The sequence below is a fragment of the Ranitomeya variabilis genome, chromosome 5, assembly GCF_051348905.1.
Source record: "Ranitomeya variabilis isolate aRanVar5 chromosome 5, aRanVar5.hap1, whole genome shotgun sequence".
Taxonomy (NCBI): Eukaryota; Metazoa; Chordata; class Amphibia; order Anura; family Dendrobatidae; genus Ranitomeya; species Ranitomeya variabilis.
The window spans coordinates 191,182,533-191,205,247 of NC_135236.1; the positions used below are offsets into that span (position 1 = coordinate 191,182,533).

A 22,715-nucleotide genomic window follows, 5' to 3' on the forward strand; every position below is an offset into this window, starting at 1 on the left:
CTTGCTTGCTGGTGCTCTGGGGTGCTGAGTTGCTCCCCCCCACATCGTTAGTTGGTGTGGGGGTTCTCGCATTCTCTGCGTGGATATTTTTGCATAGGGTTTTTTACTGACCGCACAGATCCCTAGCTATTTTCTGCTATCTAGTGTTAGCGGGCCTCATTTGCTCAACCTGTTTCATCTCTGCGTTTGTCTTTTCCTCTTAACTCACCGTTATTATTTGTGGGGGGCTTCTATATCTCTGGGGGTATTTCTCTGAGGCAAGTGAGGTCTTTACTTTCTCTTTAGGGGTAGTCAGTTTCTCAGGCCGTGAAGAGACATCTAGGATTTCAGGAAACGTTCCACGGCTGCCTATAGTGTTTGCGGTTAGGATCAGGTTTGCGGTCAGTCCAGTTACCACATCCCCAGAGCACCAGCAAGCAAGGAAATCACATATCAGCAAGCTGGACAAAACTCATCATATACTAGGAGACATCTTAAACACAGATGAGCAAAAATAAGCAAACAAAACTTAGCTTCTCTTGAGAGACTGATAACGGATGTAGACAGGAGCAATCAGAATAGCACTGAATACAACGGCAACAGGCAAGGAATGAAGGACCAGGTGGATTAAAAAGGAAACCTGACTAGCAGATGACGAGACAGCTGATCCGAGCCAGAAACCTGCAAACTAACAAAAAGAGCCACCAGGAGGAGCCCAAAGAGAGAACTCACACAGTACCACTCACGACCACAGGAGGGAGCCCGGAAACAGAGTTCACAACACACTCCACTTTATCATGTGCAGTCCCCATTACCCCCCACTTCATGTGCAGATCACCTTACCCCCCACTTCATCATGTGCAGTCCCCCTTACCCCCCTCTTCATGTGCAGCCTTCACTCCCCCTTCATCATGCGCAATCCCCCTTACCCCCACATCATCATGTGCTGCCCCATTCCATCATGTACAGCCCCACTCTCTCCACTTCATCATGTGCAGTCTCCTTTATCCACTAAACTATCATGTGCAGCCCCACTCAACCTTCATCATGTGCAGCCCCGCTTACCCCCTCACTCCATCATGTGCAGTCTCCTTTAACCCCCAAATTCCATAATGTGCAGCCTCCTTACACCCCCCACTTCATAACTTGCAGTTACCCACCATTAAATTTATTTTATAAAGAAAACAAAAAAGTTCTTCATACTTACCTCACCAGTCGCTCCCCTGCAGTGCCTCTCTGCTTCTAGCATCTGGGTCATGTCGGCGTGTGCGTGAGGACGCCATCGTGCATGCCCAACACCTAACCTGGAAGTATAGAGAACATGAAGGGAGCAGTAGCTGCGCAGCCATCAAGGTGACAGCCAAGCATAGCTCCTGGCCCCAGCGCAGATGTGTGCGCTAACTGTGATGCGGCTGTGTCTGCTGCCAGCCACGTCACAGTACAGCAGACATGGCTGCGCACTATTTGCTGTGTGGCTGTAGCCACCACCAGGCAGCTGGCCCTGAACAGCTGCTGGGGGAGCGGCCCGGGGGGCATTTGCCTCTTTGCCACCTGGGCCAGTCAGCCCCTGGAGATAGTTGTGACGAATATAAATAATGTGGTATTGGAGGTGTGATATCAGGGATGAGGATATGCAATGCGACCCCTTTCACTTGCAATACGCTGTGACGTAGCAGTGGCATACAGCAATCTTTGGCCACACAACCTGTGTCTCACACAAAGTCGCTGTGTATCTAAGTCAGACTTTTTCAATATTCTTCTTTCTGTATCCAACCTTGGACAGAATGGACTAAATCAAAGAAAAGTAAGATAGAAGTCACAGATCCTGAAATCAATCCAACCGGAAAACCAAGTACAAAGTCAAAATAAAGGCAGAACTTTATCCATCATCAAGAAATGATTAATACACATCAGACAGTACCTACAGAGGGTGACTGCTTAGGCAGCAAATTAATTAATGATGTGATGTCAGTAACACACACTTCAGGGTCGAAGATGTGAAGTGATGCAATGATAGACAGACTAATAATATGATATGTATATTTCTCAGAACACAACCTGTTATTAACATGGTTTCCTATAAAACACAATTTTGATTAACCCAAAATCAGTTTATTCTCTTTCAGACAGCATAATGAATGTCTGAAGTCACAATTTGTTCCAAGGTCATTGCGACGGCCAACTATGGGTCACAGTTAAAGCAGCACTCTATCATTTTTTCCATATATAGTACAGCAAAGGCTACTAAAAAAGACATATGTAGAGGCTCTTGTGAATGCTTAGTGTGTACCTGTTTGAGTTGATTTAGCAATTATGGGTTGTCTGCCATGTTGATTCTTTATTCCCGTCTAATATTGTTTTTCTAATGTAACATTCATTTCCCATGATGCAAAGGTTCTGGGATCTCATCACATTGCACTAACTAGATTAGTTAAATAGAATTGTTGTCTTCAAACTCTGCAGAGCTTGCATGTATTTATTATTATTATTATTTATTGTTATAGCGCCATTTTTTCCATGGCGCTTTACATGTGTGGAGGGGTATACATAATAAAAACAAGTACAATAATCTTAAACAATACAAGTCATAACTGGTACAGGAGGAGAGAGGACCCTGCCCGCGAAGGCTCACAATCTACAAGGGATGGGTGAGAATACAGTAGGCGAGGATAGAGCTGGTCATGCAGCGGTTTGGTCGATCGGTGGTTACTGCAGGTTGTAGGCTTGTCGGAAGAGGTGGGTCTTCAGGCTCTTTTTGAAGGTTTCGATGGTAGGCGAGAGTCTGATGTGTTGTTGTAGAGGGTTCCAGAGTAGGGGTGATATGCAAGAGAAATCTTGTATACGATTGTGGGAAGAGGAGATAAGAGGGGAGTAGAGAAGGAGATCTTGTAAGGATCGGAGGTTGCGTGTAGGTAAGTACCGGGAGACGAGGTCACAGATGTATGGAGGAGACAGGTTGTGGATGGCTTTGTACGTCACGGTTAGGGTTTTGTACTGGAGTCTCTGGGAAATGGGGAGCCAGTGAAGGGATTGACAGAGGGGAGAGGCCGGGGAATAGCGGGGAGACAGGTGGATTAGTCGGGCAGCAGAGTTTATAATAGATTGGAGGGGTGTGAGAGTGTTAGAGGGGATGCCACAGAGCAGGAGGTTGCAGTAGTCAAGGCGAGAGATGATGAGGGCATGGACTAGGGTTTTTGCAGATTCTTGGTTGAGGAATGAACGGATTCGTGAAATATTTTTGAGTTGAAGTCGGCAGGAAGTGGAAAGGGCTTGGATATGTGGTTTGAAGGAGAGATCAGCGTCAAGGATTACCCCGAGGCAGCAAGCTTGTGGGACTGGGGAGAGTGGGCAGCCATTTACTGTAATGGATAGGCTCGTTGGGGGGGTCGCGTGAGATGGGGAAAAGATAATGAATTCTGTTTTGTCCATGTTAAGTTTCAGAAATCTAGCGGAGAAGAAGGATGAAATAGTGGACAGACATTGAGGGACTCTGGTTAGTAGGGCTTGTTTCCATTTGCAAGAAACACGTCCGTGTCTCGCATGTGGAAACCAAGCTCTGGTGCCGGCACTTGGGGAGCGGAGCATGCGGCTGCATAGCAACACATGGAGCCGCATGCTCCGCTCTGGAGTGCCGGCACCAGAGCTTGGTTTCCACATGCGAGACACGGACGTGTTTCTCGCAAATGGAAACAAGCCCGTAGGGAGGTGATATCTGGTCCAGAGATGTAGATCTGTGTGTCATCAGCATAGAGGTGATACTGAAAGCCATGAGATTCTATGAGCTGTCCCAGGCCAAAGGTGTAAATGCAGAAGAGCAGGGGCCCTAGGACTGAACCTTGTGGGACTTCGACAGATAGGGGGCGAGGTGAGGAGGTGGTGTGTGAGTGGGAGACGCTGAATGTCCGGTCTGTTAGGTTTGATGAGATTCAGGATAGGGCCAAGTCTGTGATGCCAAGGGATGAGAGGGTCTGTAATAATAGGGAATGGTCCACTGTGTCAAAGGCAGCCGACAGGTCGAGGAGGAGGAGGACAGAGTAGTGTCGCTTGCTCTTGGCAGTTAAGAGGTCATTGGTGACCTTAGTTAGGGCAGTTTCAGTGGAATGGTGTGACCGGAAGCCAGATTGTAAGCGGTCAAAGAGGGAGCAAGAAGAGAGATGGGAGGACAGTTCAAGGTAGATGTGTTGTTCCAGTAGTTTGGAGGCATAGGGGAGAAGTGATATAGGGCGATAGCTAGATACATAGGATGGGTCAAGAGAGGGCTTTTTGAGGATAGGTGTGATGGAGGCATGTTTAAAGCTTGAGGCGAAAACACCAGTTGTTAGTGATAGGTTGAAGAGATGGGTTAGGGTTGGGATGAAGACTGTGGTGAGGTTTGGGATGAAGTGGGATGGGAACGGGTCAAGTGCACAGGTGGTGAGATGCGATCTTGAGAGTAGAGTGGAGAGTTGATCTTCTGTAATAGTGGAGAAGTTGGTTTTGGAGGTGGAGGGCTGGGAAATCGGGAGGAAGGGCTCTGCAGGTTGTTGACCAAAACTGTCTCTGATGTTATCAATCTTCTGCTTGAAAAATGAGGCAAAATCTTCAGCTGAGATAAGTGGGGAGGGAGGAGGTGCCGGGGGACGGAGGAGAGAATTGAAGGTGTTGAATAACTGTTTAGGGTTGTGAGACAGGGAGGATATGAGAGATGAGAAGTAGGTTTGTTTAGCTGTGGTGAGTGTGGTCTTGAAAGTAGTGAGGAACTGTTTGAATGCGATGAAGTGCTCGTTGGAGTGGGATCTTTTCCATCTACGCTCAGCAGCCCTGGAAGTTCGCCTCAGTTCTTTGGTCAGGCTGGTGTGCCAGGGCTGTCTATTGATTTTGCAAGCTTTGGTATGTGTAAGTGGGGCAGCAGATTCCAAAGCTACAGCTATTGTGGTGTTATATAGAGCGGCAGCGTCATCCCCATTGTGTAAGGAACTTATATCTGTGAGAGGGAGGAGGGATTCAGAGAATGAATGTAGGTCAAGATGTTTAAGATTTCTGCGAGGGTGTGAAAGTTTATGGGGTGGGGATTGTAGACATGGAGTGGAGAGGGAAGAGAATGTGAGTAGGTTGTGGTCAGAGAGAGGAAGAGGTGAGTTAGAGAGGTTAGATAGGGAGCAGAGGCGGGTGAAGATGAGGTCCAGTGTGTGACCATCTTTGTGGGTGGCTGTAGAAGACCATTGAGTGAGGCCGAAGGAGGAAGTGAGAGATAGAAGTTTAGTGGCAGCTGAGAGGGAAGTGTCAATGGGGATGTTGAAGTCGCCCATGATGATAGTGGGGATGTCAGCGGAAAGGAAATGAAGTAGCCAGGTGGTGAAGTGGTCAAAGAAGGTGGTGGCTGGCCCTGGGGGGCGGTAAATGACAGCCAGTTGGAGGTTGGAGGGGGAGTAGTATCTCATGTATTCTATATGATACAACTTCAGTCTGTCTTCCCTGCCTCCTGCTTTTGATAAATTTCTCTGTCAGCTTTTACAAGCAGGAGGCAGAAAGAAAAGCTAAAGCTGAAGACTATAGAAATACATTGAAAATTCTGCACATAGAACAGCCAGATAGTATAGACATACAGTGTGAAGTTTTCTAACTCCACATCTAATCATTATATAAACTCACCTAGTAAAACACTGCTTTGATATATACTGCATAAATTATTTCCTGACCCTTTCCATCCTACCTCTAGGATGGATGCAGGCAAGTGTATGAAAAATAGTTTCATCCAGAAAACTCAGCCGATTTTTTTCTAATTTACATCCAATTTTCATCTGTGTGCCATCCATTTGTTAATTTATTTATGTCCGGGTAACATCCATATGCGATTTGTTTTCAGACAACTACATTAAAAAGTGAATGTGATCAAATACAGTTTCTTAAGTTTATAATAGAAATATATCCATAAAAATCGGATGCCACTCAGATGTTCCAGGTGGAATACGTCCCTTTCCTCATAGGCTTGAATGGACAGGTCTCATCTGAGACTCAGAAGAAAGTAGCGCATGCTGCAATTTTTTTTCTCTAGGACAGTTGGAGCGAGAAAAAAATAATTAATCTGAACATCCCTATTGAATAACATAGGTCATATGCTCTCTGATTAAAAATGGGACAGCACACTTGCAATGTATATGCTCATCTGCATGAGCCCTTAAAATTAACCCTGAATTGCAATCCAGGCTGTGATAAAAAAAATAAGTATTCAATAAAGTATTGAAAAAAATCATTAAAAAAAATATAAATACCCTTTTTTTTAAGTCCAAACTATAAAGCTAGTCATAAAAAAACAAACAAAAAATTGATGAGTCAAAGGCACAGAAATTATACCTTTTAAAATTAGAGTTTGTCCCTCAAAAATCAAATCCTCAAACATCTGTTGCTAAAAATGAAAAATGCTATGGATGTTAGAATATAGCAAGGCACAAAAAACGTTTTTTTATTTTATAATAAGAAAGTATAACTAAACAACACATGTTCACCGTGTCCATAACGGCCCAAACTATAAAATGAACACACTATTTATCCTACCCATTAAACACCATTAAAAAACAAAGTTAAAGGGAAGGTGCCATCAGAAAATTTTTTTTACAGCAATTGTAAAAATGTAAAGAATTAATGTTTACATTTTCTTAAAAAATATTATCATTTGTTTATAATTTAGTAAAATATGAAAATTAATTTGAAAAGTTTTGGAATTTCCACTTTTAAACACTAGGGGGAGCAGCTGCTGAAATTTCAGAAAAACCTAGTGTACAAATAGCTCACATTACAGCACTGCAGTAATTATGGGCGGAGTCTGCTGACGTGGGTGATGTCTCCTCTCCTCCCCTTCTGGGTGTTTGCTAAGGGATAAGAGAGGATGATATTCAGGAACCCAGTGAGCAGCCATTTTGTTGGTGACTGCAGAGTAAGGCTGCCATCACACTATCAGTATTTGGTCAGTTTTTTTCATCAGTATTTGTAAGCCAAAACCAGGAGTAGAACAATTAGAGGAAAAATATAATAGAAACATATGCACCACTTCTGCATTTATCACCCACTCCTGGTTTTGGCTTACAAATACTGAGGTAAAATACTGACCAAATACTGATAGTGTGACGGCAGCCTAAGGCTACTTTCACACTAGCGTCATTAGACGGACGTCGCAATGCGTCGTTTAGCAGAAAAAACGCATCCTGCAAAGTTGTCTGCAGGATGCGTTTTTTCCCCATAGACTAACATTACCGACGCATTGCGACGTATTGCCACACGTCGCAACCGTCGTGCGACGGTTGCGTCGTGTTTTGGCGGACCGCCACCACAAAAAAAGTTACATGTAACTTTTTTTGTGCGTCAAGCTGCCATTTTCGACCGCGAAACTCCGCCCCCTCCTCCCCGGACCTTGCAATGGGGCAGCGGAAGCGTCGTAAGACTGCTTCCACTGCCCACGTCGGGCATTTCTTTCACAGCATGCATCGGTACGTCGGGCCGACGCACTGCGACAGGCCCTTACCGACGCTAGTGTGAAAGCAGCCTTATACTGACAAGTAGACAGTCACCGAGGATGGCAGGCAGCAAGGATTCTGGGAGATATATGGTGGAGGGAGCAGGGTGACAGCAGCAGAGAGTATTTCAGGAGAGCAGTGTGCTGGTCTATGGGGGGCACCCTGTTCGGTGTGCGAAGCAGTCAGGGATTGTACATAGAGCGCTGTCTTTTATACGCATGGTCGACTGCTTGTCTGCTCCACAGAAATCCAGGAAACATTTCTGCGGATTGATGGCCTGTTCTGATCCAGACTTTCCATGCAAAGACCCCATTCCCCTCCTCAGATCCTGTCCTGGCGATGTGTGAAAGCGAGGCGACAGGCACAGTACGGGGTGACACTGGGAAGGAAATGTAGCCATATAGTAACGATAAAAATAAGACCCCTGTCTTCAGCTGCCTCACCAGCCCTCCCCTGACGGCACCTAACTGGAGGTCATGCTGCCCCCTCTATTACCCCAGACCCGCGTGCAGGTGCTCAGCCAGGACCACCATAGAATGGGTCTGCTTTCTGACATAATACCGCCATATAGATCACACACAATACTATCAAATAGATCACACAATACTGTCATACAGTTCTCACATAATACCACTATATAGATCACACATAATACTGCCAGTGTTCTCACATAATACCGCCATATAGATCACACATAATGCTGCCAGTGTTCTCACATAATACCGCCATATAGATCACACACAATACCACCATATAATTCTCACAATACTGATCAAGCATAATACCACCATACAGATCACATAATACCGTCATATAGATCTCACATAATGCCATAATACAGCATGACCCCTGCAGCTCCTGTTATCGCAAGCATTGAGTTGTGTGTGCAATGGGGAAAGATATGCAGGGGGGAGAGGAGTGCATAGGAGACGATTAGATACACGGTTCACCAGACAGTATCACACAGGATAGGATTAGATACACGGCTCAGCACAGTATCACAAAGAAAAGGATTAGATACACGGCTCAGCACAGTATCACACAGGAAAGGATTAGATACACGGCTCAGCAGACAGTATCACACAGGAAATGATTAGATACACGGCTCAGCAGACAGTATCACACAGGATAGGATTAGATACACGGCTCAGCAGACAGTATCACACAGTATAGGATTAGATACACGGCTCAGCATAGTATCACACAGTATAGGATTAGATGCATGGCTCAAGAGACAGTATCACACAGTATAGGATAAGATACAGGGCTCAGCATAGTATCACACAGTATAGGAGTATAGGATTAGATGCATGTCTCAGCAGACAGTATCACACAGTATAGGATTAGATAGACAGCTCAGCATAGTATCACACAGGAGAGGATTAGGTACACGGCACAGCAGACAGTATCATACAGGATAGGATTAGATACACTGCTCAGCACAGTATAGTGATAGATACACGGTCTGATGTCCTGTGAGGAGCTACAGTGAGAGGCAGGGTCGGAGCAGCACAGAGAGCCTCCCCCATCCCCCCCTGTTACCTCTCTGCAGCTCCTGAGGACATCAGACCGCAGCACTTCAACCTCTCTAGCGATTCTAGAGATTACAGCCACACACCAGGCAGCATAGCAGAGGACAGGGAACGGCCGCTGCTGACATTGTGAAAGGGAGACAGCTGGAGCTGCCCTCCTGTAACAGCGCAGCTCTCAAGTCACAGTGAGTGGAGCTCACACACTGTGGGCTGAAGAAAGATGGTGCCGACCTCTTGCCTCTGCTGTGATGAGACAGCCCAGGGGGCGTGGCCACATCAGAGCAGGGAGCAGCACAATGATAGGTATGGGGTTGGACGCCGACCGCTGAGTCCTATGCCCAGGGCTGCCGTATTTGCAGAGTGTAAGTGTCGTGCAGCTACACTTACACTCCTGCAAAGCAAAATGGCGGTGCCCAGTAGCTGCAAAAATAATAATAAAAAAGATATTAACTCCTTCATGACCCAGTCTATTTTGACCTTAATGACCTGGCCGTTTTTTGCAATTCTGACCAGTGTCCTTTTATGAGGTAATAACTCAGGAACGCTTCAACGTATCCTAGCGATTCTGAGAATGTTTTTTCGTGACATATTGGGCTTCATGTTAGTGGTAAAGTTAGGTTGATAATTTTTGCGTTTATTTGTGAAAAAAATGGAAATTTGGCGAAAATTTTGAAAATTTCGTAATTTTCAAATTTTGAATTTTTATTCTGTTAAACGAGAGAGTTATGTGACACAAAATAGTTAATAAATAACATTTCCCACATGTCTACTTTACATAAAGCACAATTTTGGAAACAAATTTTTTTTTTATAGGAAGTTATAAGGGTTAAAATTTGACCAGTGATTTCTCATTTTTACAACAAAATTTACAAAACCATTTTTTTAGGGACCACTTCACATTTGAAGTCAGTTTGAGGGGTCTATATGGCCAAATACCCAAAAGTGACACCGTTCTAAAAACTGCACCCCTCAAGGTACTCAAAACCACATTCAAGAAGTTCATTAACCCTTCAGGTGCTTCACAGCAGCAGAAGCAACATGGAAGGAAAAAATGAACATTTAACTTTTTAGTCACAAAAATGATCTTTTAGCAACAGTTTTTTTATTTTCCCTAGGGTAAAAAGAGAAACTGGACCACAAAGGTTATTGTACAATTTGTCCTGAGTACGCCGATACCCCATATGTGGGGGGGGAACACTGTTTAGGCGCACGACAGTGCTCGGAAGGGAAGGAGCGCCATTTGACTTTTTCAATGAAAAATTGGCTCCAATCTTTAGCGGACACCATGTCGCGTTTGGAGAGCCCCTGTGTGCCTAAACATTGGAGCTCCCCCACAAGTGACCCCATTTTGGAAACTAGACCCCCAACGGAGCTTATCTAGATGCATAGTGAGCACTTTGAACCCCCAGGTGCTTCACAAATTGATCCGTAAAAATGAAAAAGTACTTTTTTTTCACAAAAAAATTATTTTATCCTCAATTTTTTCATTTTCCCATGGGCAACAGGATAAAATGAATCCTAAAATGTGTTGGGCAATTTCTCCTGAGTACACCGATACCTCATATGTGGTCACAAACTACTGTTTGTGCACACGGCAAGGCTCGGAAGGGAAGGAGTGCCATTTGACTTTTGAATTAAAAATTAGCTCCAATCGTTAGCGGACACCATGTCGTGTTTGGAGAGCCCCTGTGTGCCTAAACATTGGAGCTCTCCCACATGTGACCCCATTTTGGAAACTAGACCTCCCTTGGAACTAATCTAGATGTGCGGTGACCACTTTAAACCCCCAAGTGCTTCACAGAAGTTTATAACGCAGAGCCGTGAAAATAAAAAATCATTTTTCTTTCCTCAAAAATTATTTTTTAGCCCGCAATTTTTTATTTTTACAAGAGTAACAGGAGAAATTGGACCCCAAAAGTTGTTTTCCAGTTTGTCCTGAGTACACTGATACCCCATATGTGGGGGTAAACCACTGTTTGGGTACACGTCGGGGCTTGGAAGGGAAGTAGTGACTTTTGAAATGCAGACTTTGATGGAATGGTCTGCGGGCATCATGTTGCGTTTGCAGAGCCCCTGATGTACCTAAACAGTAGAAACCCCACACAAGTGACCCCATTTTGGAAACTAGACCCAACAAGCAACTTATCTAGATATGTGGTGAGCATTTTGAACCCCCAAGTGCTTCACAGAAGTTTACAACGCAGAGCAGTGAAAAGAAAAAATCATTTTTCTTTCCTCAAAAATGATGTTTTAGCAAGCAATTTTTTATTTTTACAAAGGTAATAGGAGAAATTGGACCCCAAAAGTTGTTGTCTTGTTTGTCCTGAGTACGCTGATACCCCATATGTGGGGGGGAACCACTGTTTAGGCATACGTCCGGGCTCGGAAGGGAAGTAGTGATGTTTTGGAATGCAGACTTTGATGGAATGGTCTGCGGGCATCATGTTACGGTTGCAGAGCCCCTGATGTGCCTAAACAGTAGAAACCCCCCACAAGTGACCCCATTTTGGAAACTAGACCCCCCCAAGGAACTTATCTAGATATGTGGTGAGCACTTTGAACCCCCAAGTGCTTCACAGAAGTTTACAACGCAGAGCCGTGAAAATAAAAAATCATTCTTCTTTCCTGAAAAATGATGTTTTAGCAAGCAATTTTTTATTTTCACAAGAGTAACAGGAGAAACTGGACCCCAATAGTTGTTGCCCAGTTTGTCCTGAGTACACTGATACCCCATATGTGGGGGTAAACCACTGTTTGGGCACACGTCGGGGCTCGGAAGGGAAATAGTGACTTTTGAAATGCAGACTTTGATGGAATGGTCTGCAGGCGTCATGTTGCGTTTGCAGAGCACCTGATGTACCTAAACAGTAGAAATCCCCCACAAGTGACCCCATTTTGGAAACTAGACCCCCAAAGGAACTTATCTAGATATGTGGTGAGCACTTTGAACCCCCAAGTGCTTCACAGAAGTTTACAACGCAGAACCGTGAAAATAAAAAATAATTTTTCTTTCCTCAAAAATTATGTTTTAGCAAGCAATTTTTTATTTTCACAAGGGTAACAGGAGAAATTGGACCCCAATAGTTGTTGCCCAGTTTGTCCTGAGTACACTGATACCCCATATGTGGGGGTAAACCACTGTTTGGGCACACGTCGGGGCTCGGAAGGGAAATAGTGACTTTTGAAATGCAGACTTTGATGGAATGGTCTGCGGCCGTCACGTTGCATTTGCAGAGCTTCTGTTGTGCCTAAACAGTAGAAACCCCACACAAGTGACCCCATTTTGGAAACTAGACCCCCCATGGAACTTATCTAGATGTGTGGTGAGCACTTTGAACCCCCAAGTGCTTCACAGAAGTTTATAACACAGAGCCATGAAAATAAAAAATAATTTTTGAGGAATGAAAAATTATGTTTTAGCAAGCAATTTTTTATTTTTGCAAGGGTAACAGGAAAAATTGGACCCCAATAATTGTTGCCCTGTTTGTCCTGAGTATGCTGGTACCCCATATGTGGGGGTAAACCACTGTTTGGGTGCACGTCGGGGCTCGGAAGGGAGGGAGCACCATTTGACTTTTTGAATGCAAGATTGGCTGGAATCAATGGTGGTGCCATGTTGCGTTTGGAGACCCCTGATGTGCCTAAAAAGTGGAAACCCCTCAATTCTAACTCCAGCACTAACCCCAACACACCCCTAACCCTAATCTCAACTCTAGCCATAACCCTAATCACAACCCTAACCCCAGCACACCCCTAACCACAACCCTAACCCCAACACACCCCTAACCCTAATCCCAACCCTAATCCTAATCCCAACCCTAACCACAACACACCCCTAACCCTAATCATAACCCTAACCACAAGCCTAATCTTAACCCTATTTCCAACTCTAGCCCTAATTCCAACCCTAATTCTAATTCCAACCCTAACCCTAAGGCTACCCACGTTGCGGATTCGTGTGAGATTTTTCCGCACTATTTTTGAAAAATCCGCAAGTAAAAGGCACTGCGTTTTACCTGCGGAATAACCGCGAATTTCCAGTGTTTTTTGTGCGGATTTCACCTGCGGATTCCTATTGAGGAACAGGTGTAAAACACTGCGGAATCCGCACAAAGAATTGACATGCTGCGGAAAATACAACACAGCATTTCCGCGTGGTATTTTCCGCACCATGGGCACAGCGGATTTGGTTTTCCAAAGGTTTACATGGTACTGTAAACCTGATGGAAAACTGCTACGAATCCGCAGCGGCCAATCTGCTGCGGATCCACAGCCAAATCCGCACCGTGTGCACATAGCCTAATTCTAACCCTAACCCTAGTTCTAACCCTAATTCTAACCCTAACCCTAGTTCTAACCCTAATTCTAACCCTAACCCTAACCCTAGCCCTAACCCTAACCCTAAATCTAAACCTAACCCTAACCCTAGTGGGGAAAAAAATATATATATTTTCTTTATTTTATTATTGTCCCTACCTATGGGGGTGATAAAGGGGGGGGTTCATTTACTATTTTTTTATTTTGATCACTGTGATAGGTTTTATCCAATGTAATGTAATCCAGTGTAATGCCTGTGATCCAAAATATGAAGAGAACCATAGACAGGTAGAAATCAAGAAAATTTGCAATTGACTTGTTATTTCTATTTGCCTCTCTTCTCCTCCTATCCCTGATTTTCTGTTATTTTTTATTATGGTTTATTGTCTCGGGGACCGGCCACCCCTGTAGTGCAGGGCTTCCACCTTCTTTTTCATGATGCTTGTAAGCAGTGCTCCCAAGCTGTCCTTTATCGCGAGAGCATATTCTTAACTCCGTTTCTGGACAGCTTCAGTGCTAATGTGCTCCTCTGAACTTACTTCATATAGTAGTATCAGAGTTTTCGCCAATGGATCAAAGATGCTGCGAGTCTGAACTGTCAATCATTCAGGAGAACTCGCTTTCCAACAAGCAGGAAGCTGGGAGGCTGGGGAGTGCTGCCCCTCTAAGAAGTGAACATGGGACAACCCCTTTAAACCAGTGATCAGATCTGGCAGCATTTATACTTGGAACAGTATATCACAATTTAACAATTAACATTTAACATCGCGGTTGAACTTTTGACATAACAGATCCCTCAAGAATAAATCAGAACTGGGCAATATGGAATGACCACAGTTATTGGAGGTCACAGCAGTCAGAAATGACCTTTTTGGAAAACATGTAATGAGGTCCTTCCCTGACCAGCATTAGTACAAAATGATTGTGCATACGGTAATTGGTATTTTATAGATCACTATGTCATTCTCTATTGTATTAATATTTGGACAGTTACACAATTACACTTATGTGATCCCTTTCTTTTCCAAGAGATAATCACCTTACTAATCTTCTTAAGATGCTGAGAACCTGTTGCTACATTTCTAAATCCGCCACTGCCTAAGACACATTGTACCTCTCCATCTCAGTAGCATGCCATCATCTTCCACGATAAAGTTCAACATTGTCATATATGTTTGAGTTGGTAATTACAGTGTTACGTAGCACAGCTTTGGTCTCTAGGTGGACTTCATTTTGAAAGCCAGCATGGTCTGCCATTCCACATTTGTGCTGGGTAACCCATACTTATCCCATTTTTTCTGCCCTTTTAAATGCACTCACGTGACCTCCCAAATTACAGCTTTAAGATCACTGTTGACTTCCAAAGGTTTCCAAGCACCTACCACACTGTGCTGGCAGATCCTGTTAAGATCTTAACTGCAGAGATCTGAGCATTCAAAATAAATCCTTTTATTCCATAAAGCCGCCTTGTTATTATTACCATGTTGTCTCCAAACCTCTCAAGCAGCATAACATGTACTGCCTGCAAGACAACAGCCCACCAGCATAATCCTGGTAGTAAGTGTACAGGCCATTACTATGCATTACACCATCCTCGCTCACTAATCTTCAGCAGTAGTGTTATATGAGGTCTAATGAATAGTCACCGGGTGGCACAGGGCTCTGAGGTTAGTACTATCACAGCCTGGGGCCAGAGATTTCCATCTGACATTGACACCTGCTACTTGCATTTTGCATGTTCTCTTTATGTTTAAAGTTTGTTCCTATGGCTACTATGAAAATGATCGCTTAATTGGTTTCCTAAGATATTGGCCATATTGAGGGTGTCTGAGATAGTTATATCCGACTGTGAGACTTTCTGAAGACATGGACGTATGGAATAAACATCACTGTGAAATATAATGGCATAAACAAGTGAATAATAAACACAAAGACACAATGCAGCAGCAGATAGTTGGCTAGGCTCACACTAACATACCGCATTATATGAACTTCTGCAAAAAACAAGTCCTATTAATTTCAATTTTTGATTTTGCTTTGTTTCTATTCAGGAGGCCGTCCTTTTAATTTAAAAATTATGCATGCTGCGCTTTTTCTTCTAGCAAAAATGGTTTCACTCGCGACGCAGGCGAATGTGAACCAAGCCAATTTTTAGTTACATAGGTTGAAAAAACACTTAGTCCATCAAGTTTTCCACCAAATTATACATTCTCTGCCACTAGATTATCCAGAACCAGAAGGCATAAACAGATTCTAGGTCAGTGTATCATCTAACAATGAAAAATGAAATCCAGATGAGAAGGATAGGAGCCTTACCTGATGCTTGGGACCATTGAGCAATCTGCAGCCTCCTAAACTTTTCACCTTCTTCCACTCCATAGTGTTCTTGTTGTGCTTGCAGCTAATAATACTGCAGGGATTATTCCTCTGGCATTTAGTCACAGTTGTGTAGGCTCATTTCTAGAGAAGCATTGGTGCTGGCATCTCTCCCTACATTCTACATGACAGATATTAGCAACCTGCTGCCACCAAGAACCAGTGCCCAGATAAGTCCTGTGGGCAGGAGGCAGCAAGAATATTCCACATCAGCAATGTCTCCTGTACACAGAGAAGCAGAAGAAAAAAAAATCAAGACTGTGAGGGAGAAAAAAAAACTTGACAGACCAGTGTTAATTCAATTTTGAAGCCACTCCTTCTTCTCTCATAGCTTGTCTAGATCATAAAACCAGAGGCAAGGTCACCAAGCAACCAGATCTCACGTCACTGTGGCAATAAAGTCCGCAGCTCCTATTCAGTCCTACCTGCAGTGTGAACAGGCTGCTCTCTTATCTCTGCAGTCATTCCCCTCTCTCAGTATATGGATGAGGGCTGTCTAATGTTTACAAGTCACTTTTATGGCAGAGTGTCTCACTTGTTGGACTGTGAACCTGGTCTTCAGGCTGTGAAATACATCCAGTCCACTATCGATACTGGCATTAGACATTGAACCCTACGCTCTATATAAAATGATTTACACCTGTAACTCCTAGATAATATGTATATTTCCAGCTTCAGGGAGAAAATGCTCACAGCTCATGTTAAAGAAAACGTCTGGCATGGTGACCGTGTCCGTCCAACTGCCCGTTCTTCTAGTCACCCTGGAAGAGAAACATCCCTCATCTGTCTAGAGGTTAGAAGCGTTATCAAGGCATCAGCCATATAACGTTCCAACACTTTGATTACATACAAGGTGACCATGTTGGTCTCGACAAGGTGAAGATGCAGTGCCCGTACTTTTTTAGCCATTGCCCAAGAAGCTAATAAAGAGATGACCATCACTGTCTGTATGATTGGTGGTGGGCGTCAACATGTGCAGCTGTACAGGGGCCCAAGAGGTAAGGAGACTCACTATCACCTCCAAACATGTACATAAAGGAGTGCATTACTATGAATTATTGGTCTGCAAAGGGCCCATAATGTTCTCTTACAGGGGCCCTTTTCTGTCTCTGGACACCGGCTAAACAGGAAACTAGGGTTGAGCGACATGGATCGGACAAATTCAAAAATCGCCGACTTTCGGCAAAGTCGGGTTTCATGAAACCCGACCTGATCCTAGTGTGGGATTGGCCATGAGGTCGGCGATCTTCGCGCCAAAGTCGCGTTTCGTATGACGCGTTCAGCGCCATTTCTCAGCCAATGAAGGAGGACGCAGAGTGTGGGCAGCGTGATGACATAGGTCTCGGTCCCCACCATCTTAGAGAAGGGCATGACACACTGATTGGCTTGCTTTCTGCAGCGTCACAGGGGCTATAAAGGGGCGTGCACGCCGACCGCCATCTTACTTCTGCCAATCTTAGCATAGAGAGAGGTTGCTGCAGCTTCGTCAGAAGAAGGGACATAGTTAGGGAGGGAAGATTAACCCCAAAACCGCTTGTGCTGTAGCAATTTCCACTGACCAACACCGCCTTTTTTTGCAGGGACAGTGGAGGCTATATCTTTATGCATCAGCTCTGTAGCTTCTTAGGCTGCCTTATAAGGCTCCCTGATAGCTGCATTGCTGTTTGCACCGCTGCTGTGCAAACCAACTGCTTTTTTAAAAGCAAAAATCCTGTTGCTCCTTTCTGCACAGTTATCTTGTTTATTTGTCCAAACTTTGCGTGCAGCAGTCCTTTTTATTGCTGCCATATTTGTCCTGAGATCATTGTAGGGAGATTGAAATTGTACTACAGTCCTTGTATTTTTTCATATATCTTCCAGCCACTTGCTGCCACTCACATTGCGTTGTTTTATACACTGTGCCTGAGTTTGGGTTCAGTCTCCCCCCCAAAAAAGTGAGACTCAAATTCTCACAAAGTGGATATACCTCATAGTTTGTTGTGTATCAGCCAGCCACTTGCTGCCACTCACATTGCGTTGTTTTATACACTGGGGCTGAGTTTGGGTTCAGTCTCCCCCCCACAAAAAAAAGTGAGATTGAAATTCTCACAAAGTGGATATACCTCAGTCCTCTTAGTTTGTTGTGCATCAGCCAGCCACTTGCTGCCACTCACATTGCGTTGTTTTATACACTGTGCCTGAGTTTGGGTTCTATGTCCAAAAAAAAAAAAGTGAGATTGAAATTCTCACAAAGTGGATATACCTCAGTCCTCTTAGTTTGTGGTGTATCAGCCCGCCACTTGCTGCCACTCACATTGCGTTGTTTTATACACTGGGCCTGAGTTGTGGTTCAGTCTCCCCAAAATAAAAAGGGAGATTGAAATTCTCACAAAGTGGATATACCTCAGTCCTCTTAGTTTGTGGTGTATCAGCCAGCCACTTGCTGCCACACACATTGCGTTGTTTTATACACTGGGCCTGAGTTGTGGTTCAGTCTCCCCAAAATAAAAAGGGAGATTGAAATTCTCACAAAGTGGATATACCTCATTCCTCTTAGTTTGTGGTGTATCAGCCAGCCACTTGCTGCCACTCACATTGCGTTGTTTTATACACTGGGCCTGAGTTTGGGTTCTGTGTCCCAAAAAAAAAGTGAGATTCAAATTCTCAAAGTGGATATACCTCAGTCCTCTTAGTTTCTCGTGTATCAGCCAGCCACTTGCTGCCACTCATATTGCGTTGTAAAATACACTGGGCCTGAGTTTGGGTTCAGTCTCCCCCCCAAAAAAAAGTGAGATTCAAATTCGCACAAAGTGGATATACCTCAGTCCTCTTAGTTTCTCGTATATCAGCCAGCCACTTTCTGCCACTCACATTGCGTTGTAAAATACACTGGGCCTGAGTTTGGGTTCAGTCTCCCCCCAAAAAAAGTGAGATTCAAATTCTCACAAAGTGGATATACCTCAGTCCTCTTAGTTTCTCGTATATCAGCCAGCCACTTTCTGCCACTCACATTGCGTTGTAAAATACACTGGGCCTGAGTTTGGGTTCAGTCTCCCCCCAAAAAAAGTGAGATTCAAATTCGCACAAAGTGGATATACTTCAGTCCTCTTAGTTTGTCGTATATCAGCCAGCCACTTGCTGCCACTCACATTGCGTTGTAAAATACACTGGGCCTGAGTTTGGGTTCAGTCTCCCCAAAATAAAAAGGGAGATTTAAATTCTCAACAAGTTTATATACACCTTCTACCTTGTTTTACAGTACCATATAATGGTTGTTATTTTGGTTACATTTTCCCAAAAATGAGGAAGTCTGGTGGAAGAGACCGTGGGCAGTCGTTGCCAGCTGGTACTGATGGTGGTGGTGGTGGTGGAGCATCTGGTGGTAGAGGGAAAAGCAAAATAGCACCTAAGGCTGGAGGTGTTGAGCCAGCGTCATCGTCTGGCTACACAAGGCCTCGAAGGCTCCCTTTTCTGGAAGTAGGAAAACAGCTTTTAAAGCCGGAGCAGCAGGAAAAAGTTTTGGCTTTCATTGCTGACTCAGCCTCTAGCTCTTTCACCTCCTCTTCAGAAAGTTCCAAATAAAAAAGCAGCGAGTCGTCAGTGGATGCTCCCGGTCAGGAACAAGACGTTTCCTTGTGTCCTTCACCCAAACCAAAAGTGAAGGATGCGTCAGGCGACACTACAGGTTACTCCATGGAGCTCTTTATACATACCGTGCCTGGGTTAGAAAGGGAAATTGTTAACTGCCCATTACAAGATGAATCGGACATGGAGTGCACTGATGCACAGCCACAGCTAGATTATTATGCTGTTCCATTGACTCAGATCACTACATTGCCCTTGCAGTGTACTGAGCCAGAATCTGACCCTGATGAGACTATGGTGCCCCGTCCCGAACGCTATAGCACCTTACACGGTGACACAGAGGAAGGTGCACATGACATTGAAGAGGAGGTAATAGATGACCCAGTTGTTGACCCAGATTGGCAGCTATTGGGGGAAGAGGGTGCCGCTGTCAGTAGCTCAGAAGGGGAGGAGGATGATCCGCAGCAGCCATCTACATCGCAAAAGCTGTCATCTGGCAGGCCCGTATCAGGCCAAAAATGTGTGTCAAAACCAAAAACAGTTTTAGGACAGCGTGGCCATCCGGTGAAAGTAGCACAGCCTGCAATGCCTGAAAAGGTATTCGATAGTAGGAAGAGTGCAGTGTGGCAATTTTTTAACCAAGATCTGAATGATCAGTGCTAAGTTATCTGTAAGAAATGCTCAAAGACCTTTAGCAGAGGGAAGAATCTTCATAATTTAAATACAACGTGCATGCGTAGACATTTAACCAGCATGCACTTGCAAGCCTGGACTAACTACCAAACGTCACGTACCGTTGGTGCACCTGCTCAGAATGAAGGTAGTCAGCAACGCTACATTGCTTCCCTCACTGTAAGTCCACCGGTTAGGACACCACCAGCAGCAAATGTGGAGGTATCATCACAAGGCCAAAGCAGTCAGGGAATCACAAGGTTATTGGTAGGAAACACTGTATGTAGGCCAACATCAAGAATACCATCACCAACCCTCTCTCAATCCGCCATGTCCACCATCACCGCTAGTCCCACCATATGCAGCTCTCCAGTCCAGCTCACCCTACAAGAGACTCTAGCTAGGAAAAGAAAGTACTCATCCTCTCATCCGCATACACAGGGTTTGAACGCCCACATTGCTAGACTAATCTCGTTAGAGATGATGCCCTACCGGTTGGTTGAAAGCGACGCTTTCAAAGACCTGATGGCCTACGCAGTACCACGCTATGACCTACCCAGTCGGCATTTCTTTGCGAGAAAAGCCATCCCAGCCCTCCACCAGCATGTCAAAGACCGTATTGTCCATGCACTGAGGCAATCAGTCAGTGGAAACGTGCACCTCACAACAGATGCATGGATCAGTAGGCATGGCCAGGGATGTTATGTGTCCATCACGGCACACTGGGTTAATGTGGTGGATGCAGGGTCCACAGGGAACAGCCATAGTGGGACAGTTCTGCCTAGCCCACGGTCTAGGAAACAGTTGGCTGTAGGTGTTCGCTACCCCTCCTCCTCCTCCTCCTCCAGAAGCGAAAGCTCGTCCACAGAGCGCAGTCACACGACCACTCCCATTATCAAACAGCTAGTGGTAAGCGTCAGCAGGCTGTGTTACATATGAAGTGTCTGGGCAACAACAGACAGTACTGGCCGAGTACTTGCAGCAAGAAACTCAGTCATGGCTGGGCAGTGTACATCTTGAGGCAGGCAAGTGTTGTGAATTCTGTTCTCGAACTCCCTCCTGTGGTTATGAATGGTACTTCGGCGAGTTCTGTCCATGGACTCCCTCTGGTGGCTGTGAGAGGAGCTGCTGGTTCTGAGGTTCCTTCCCCAGCTGATCTCGTTTAGGCCTTGGCTGGCTGCTCTATTTAACTCCAGTCAGATCGTTACCTGATGCCAGCTGTCAATGTCCTAGTACTGGTTCAGTTTTCTTGGATCTTTCAGATGACCTGTCTACTTCAGCAAAAGCTAAGTCCCTGCTAGCTTATTTGTTACCATTGTGTTTTTGTCCAGCTTGCTATTATGATTTTGTCTTGTTAGCTAGAAGCTCTGGGATGCAGAGTGGCACCACCGCGCCGTGAGTCGGTGCGGTGCTCTCTTTTGCACACTCTGCGTGTTTTTTTGTTAGTTTTTTATGCTGACCGCAAAGATACCTTTTCTATCCTCAGTCTATTTAGTTAAGTCTGGCCTCGTTTGCTGAAACCTATTTCATTCCTGTGTTTGTGACTTCCATCTTAACTCACAGTCAATATATGTGGGGGGCTGCCTATTTCTTTGGGGAATTTCTCTGAGGCAAGGTAGGCTGTATTTTCTATCTTTAGGGGTAGTTAGCTCTTAGGCTGTGAAGAGGCGTCTAGGCAGAGTCAGGAATGCTCCATGGCTATTTCTAGTTGTTGTGATAGGATTAGGGGTTGCGGTCAGCAGAGCTCCCACTTCCCAGAGCTCGTCCTGTATTACTAGTTTGCTCATCTGGTCATTTCTAGTGCTCCTAACCACCAGTTCAATCATAACAGGCAAGGTAGTCAGTGATAACAGAAGGAATTTTATGGCTGCCATAGCCCTTTCAGAACTGAAACACATACCTTGCCTGGCTCACACCTTGAACCTGGTGGTGCAGTGCTTCCTGAAAAATTATCCGGGGTTACCAGCCCTGCTCCTGAAGGTGCGAAGACTTTGCTCGCACATCCGCCGGTCGCCAATACACTCCAGCCGTATGCTGAACCATCAGCGATCACTGAATCTTCCCCAGCACCGCCTAATAATCGACGTTGCAACAAGGTGGAACTCCACACTGCACATGCTTCAGAGGCTGTGCGAACAGAGGCATGCTGTAATTTAGTTGTGGGAGGATACACATACATGGGCAGGCACTTGGATGGCAGACATGGAGTTGACTGGTGTGCAGTGGTCGAAGCTACAAGACCTCTGTCAAGTCCTTCAGTATTTTGAGGAATGCACATGGCTGGCAAGTGCAGACGACGCCATCATAAGCATGAGCATCCCACTAATGCGTCTGCTGATGCAAAGTTTGACGCACATTAAGGAGCAGGCGTCTGCAGCCGAAGAGGAGGGAAGCCTTGATGAGAGTCAGCCATTGTCAGCTCAGGGAACTCTCCTGGACGAGGTGGCGGATGCAGAGGAGGAGGAGGATGATGGGGATGAATATTTATGGGAGGAGGATGCTTCTCAGGGGGCAATAGAAACTGGTTGCGTTGCAAGGTCAGGTACAGGGTTTTTGCGGGACACAAGTGATGTTGATTTGCAAGAAAGTGCTCCTCAACCCAGCACAAGCAGTTAATTGACACCTGGAACATTGGCCCACCTGGCTGAGTATGCCTTGCGTATCCTAAAAAGGGACCCCCGCATTATCAAAATGATGACCGATGTCGATTACTGGTTGGCCTGCCTCCTGGATCCACGATATAAAGGAAAATTACAAAATATCATGCCACATGAGAACCTTGAGC

The 22,715-nt window shown here is 45.0% G+C and overlaps 1 protein-coding gene across 3 annotated transcripts in view; it reads right to left on the minus strand.

The window, feature by feature from the left end:
• The window catches only part of LOC143775481 (high affinity cAMP-specific and IBMX-insensitive 3',5'-cyclic phosphodiesterase 8A-like), a 534,058-nt gene extending 518,122 nt beyond the window's left edge, over positions 1-15,936 (minus strand). For 2 of the 3 annotated variants that reach the window (XM_077263662.1, XM_077263660.1), the window contains exon 1: positions 15,635-15,936. In XM_077263662.1, the coding sequence (XP_077119777.1) occupies positions 15,635-15,697 (63 nt within the window). In that variant the 5' untranslated portion in view covers positions 15,698-15,936. The remainder of the gene's footprint in view (positions 1-15,634) is intronic. The other variant, XM_077263664.1, reaches the window with a different exon arrangement.
• Positions 15,937-22,715: the final 6,779 nt, after the last annotated feature.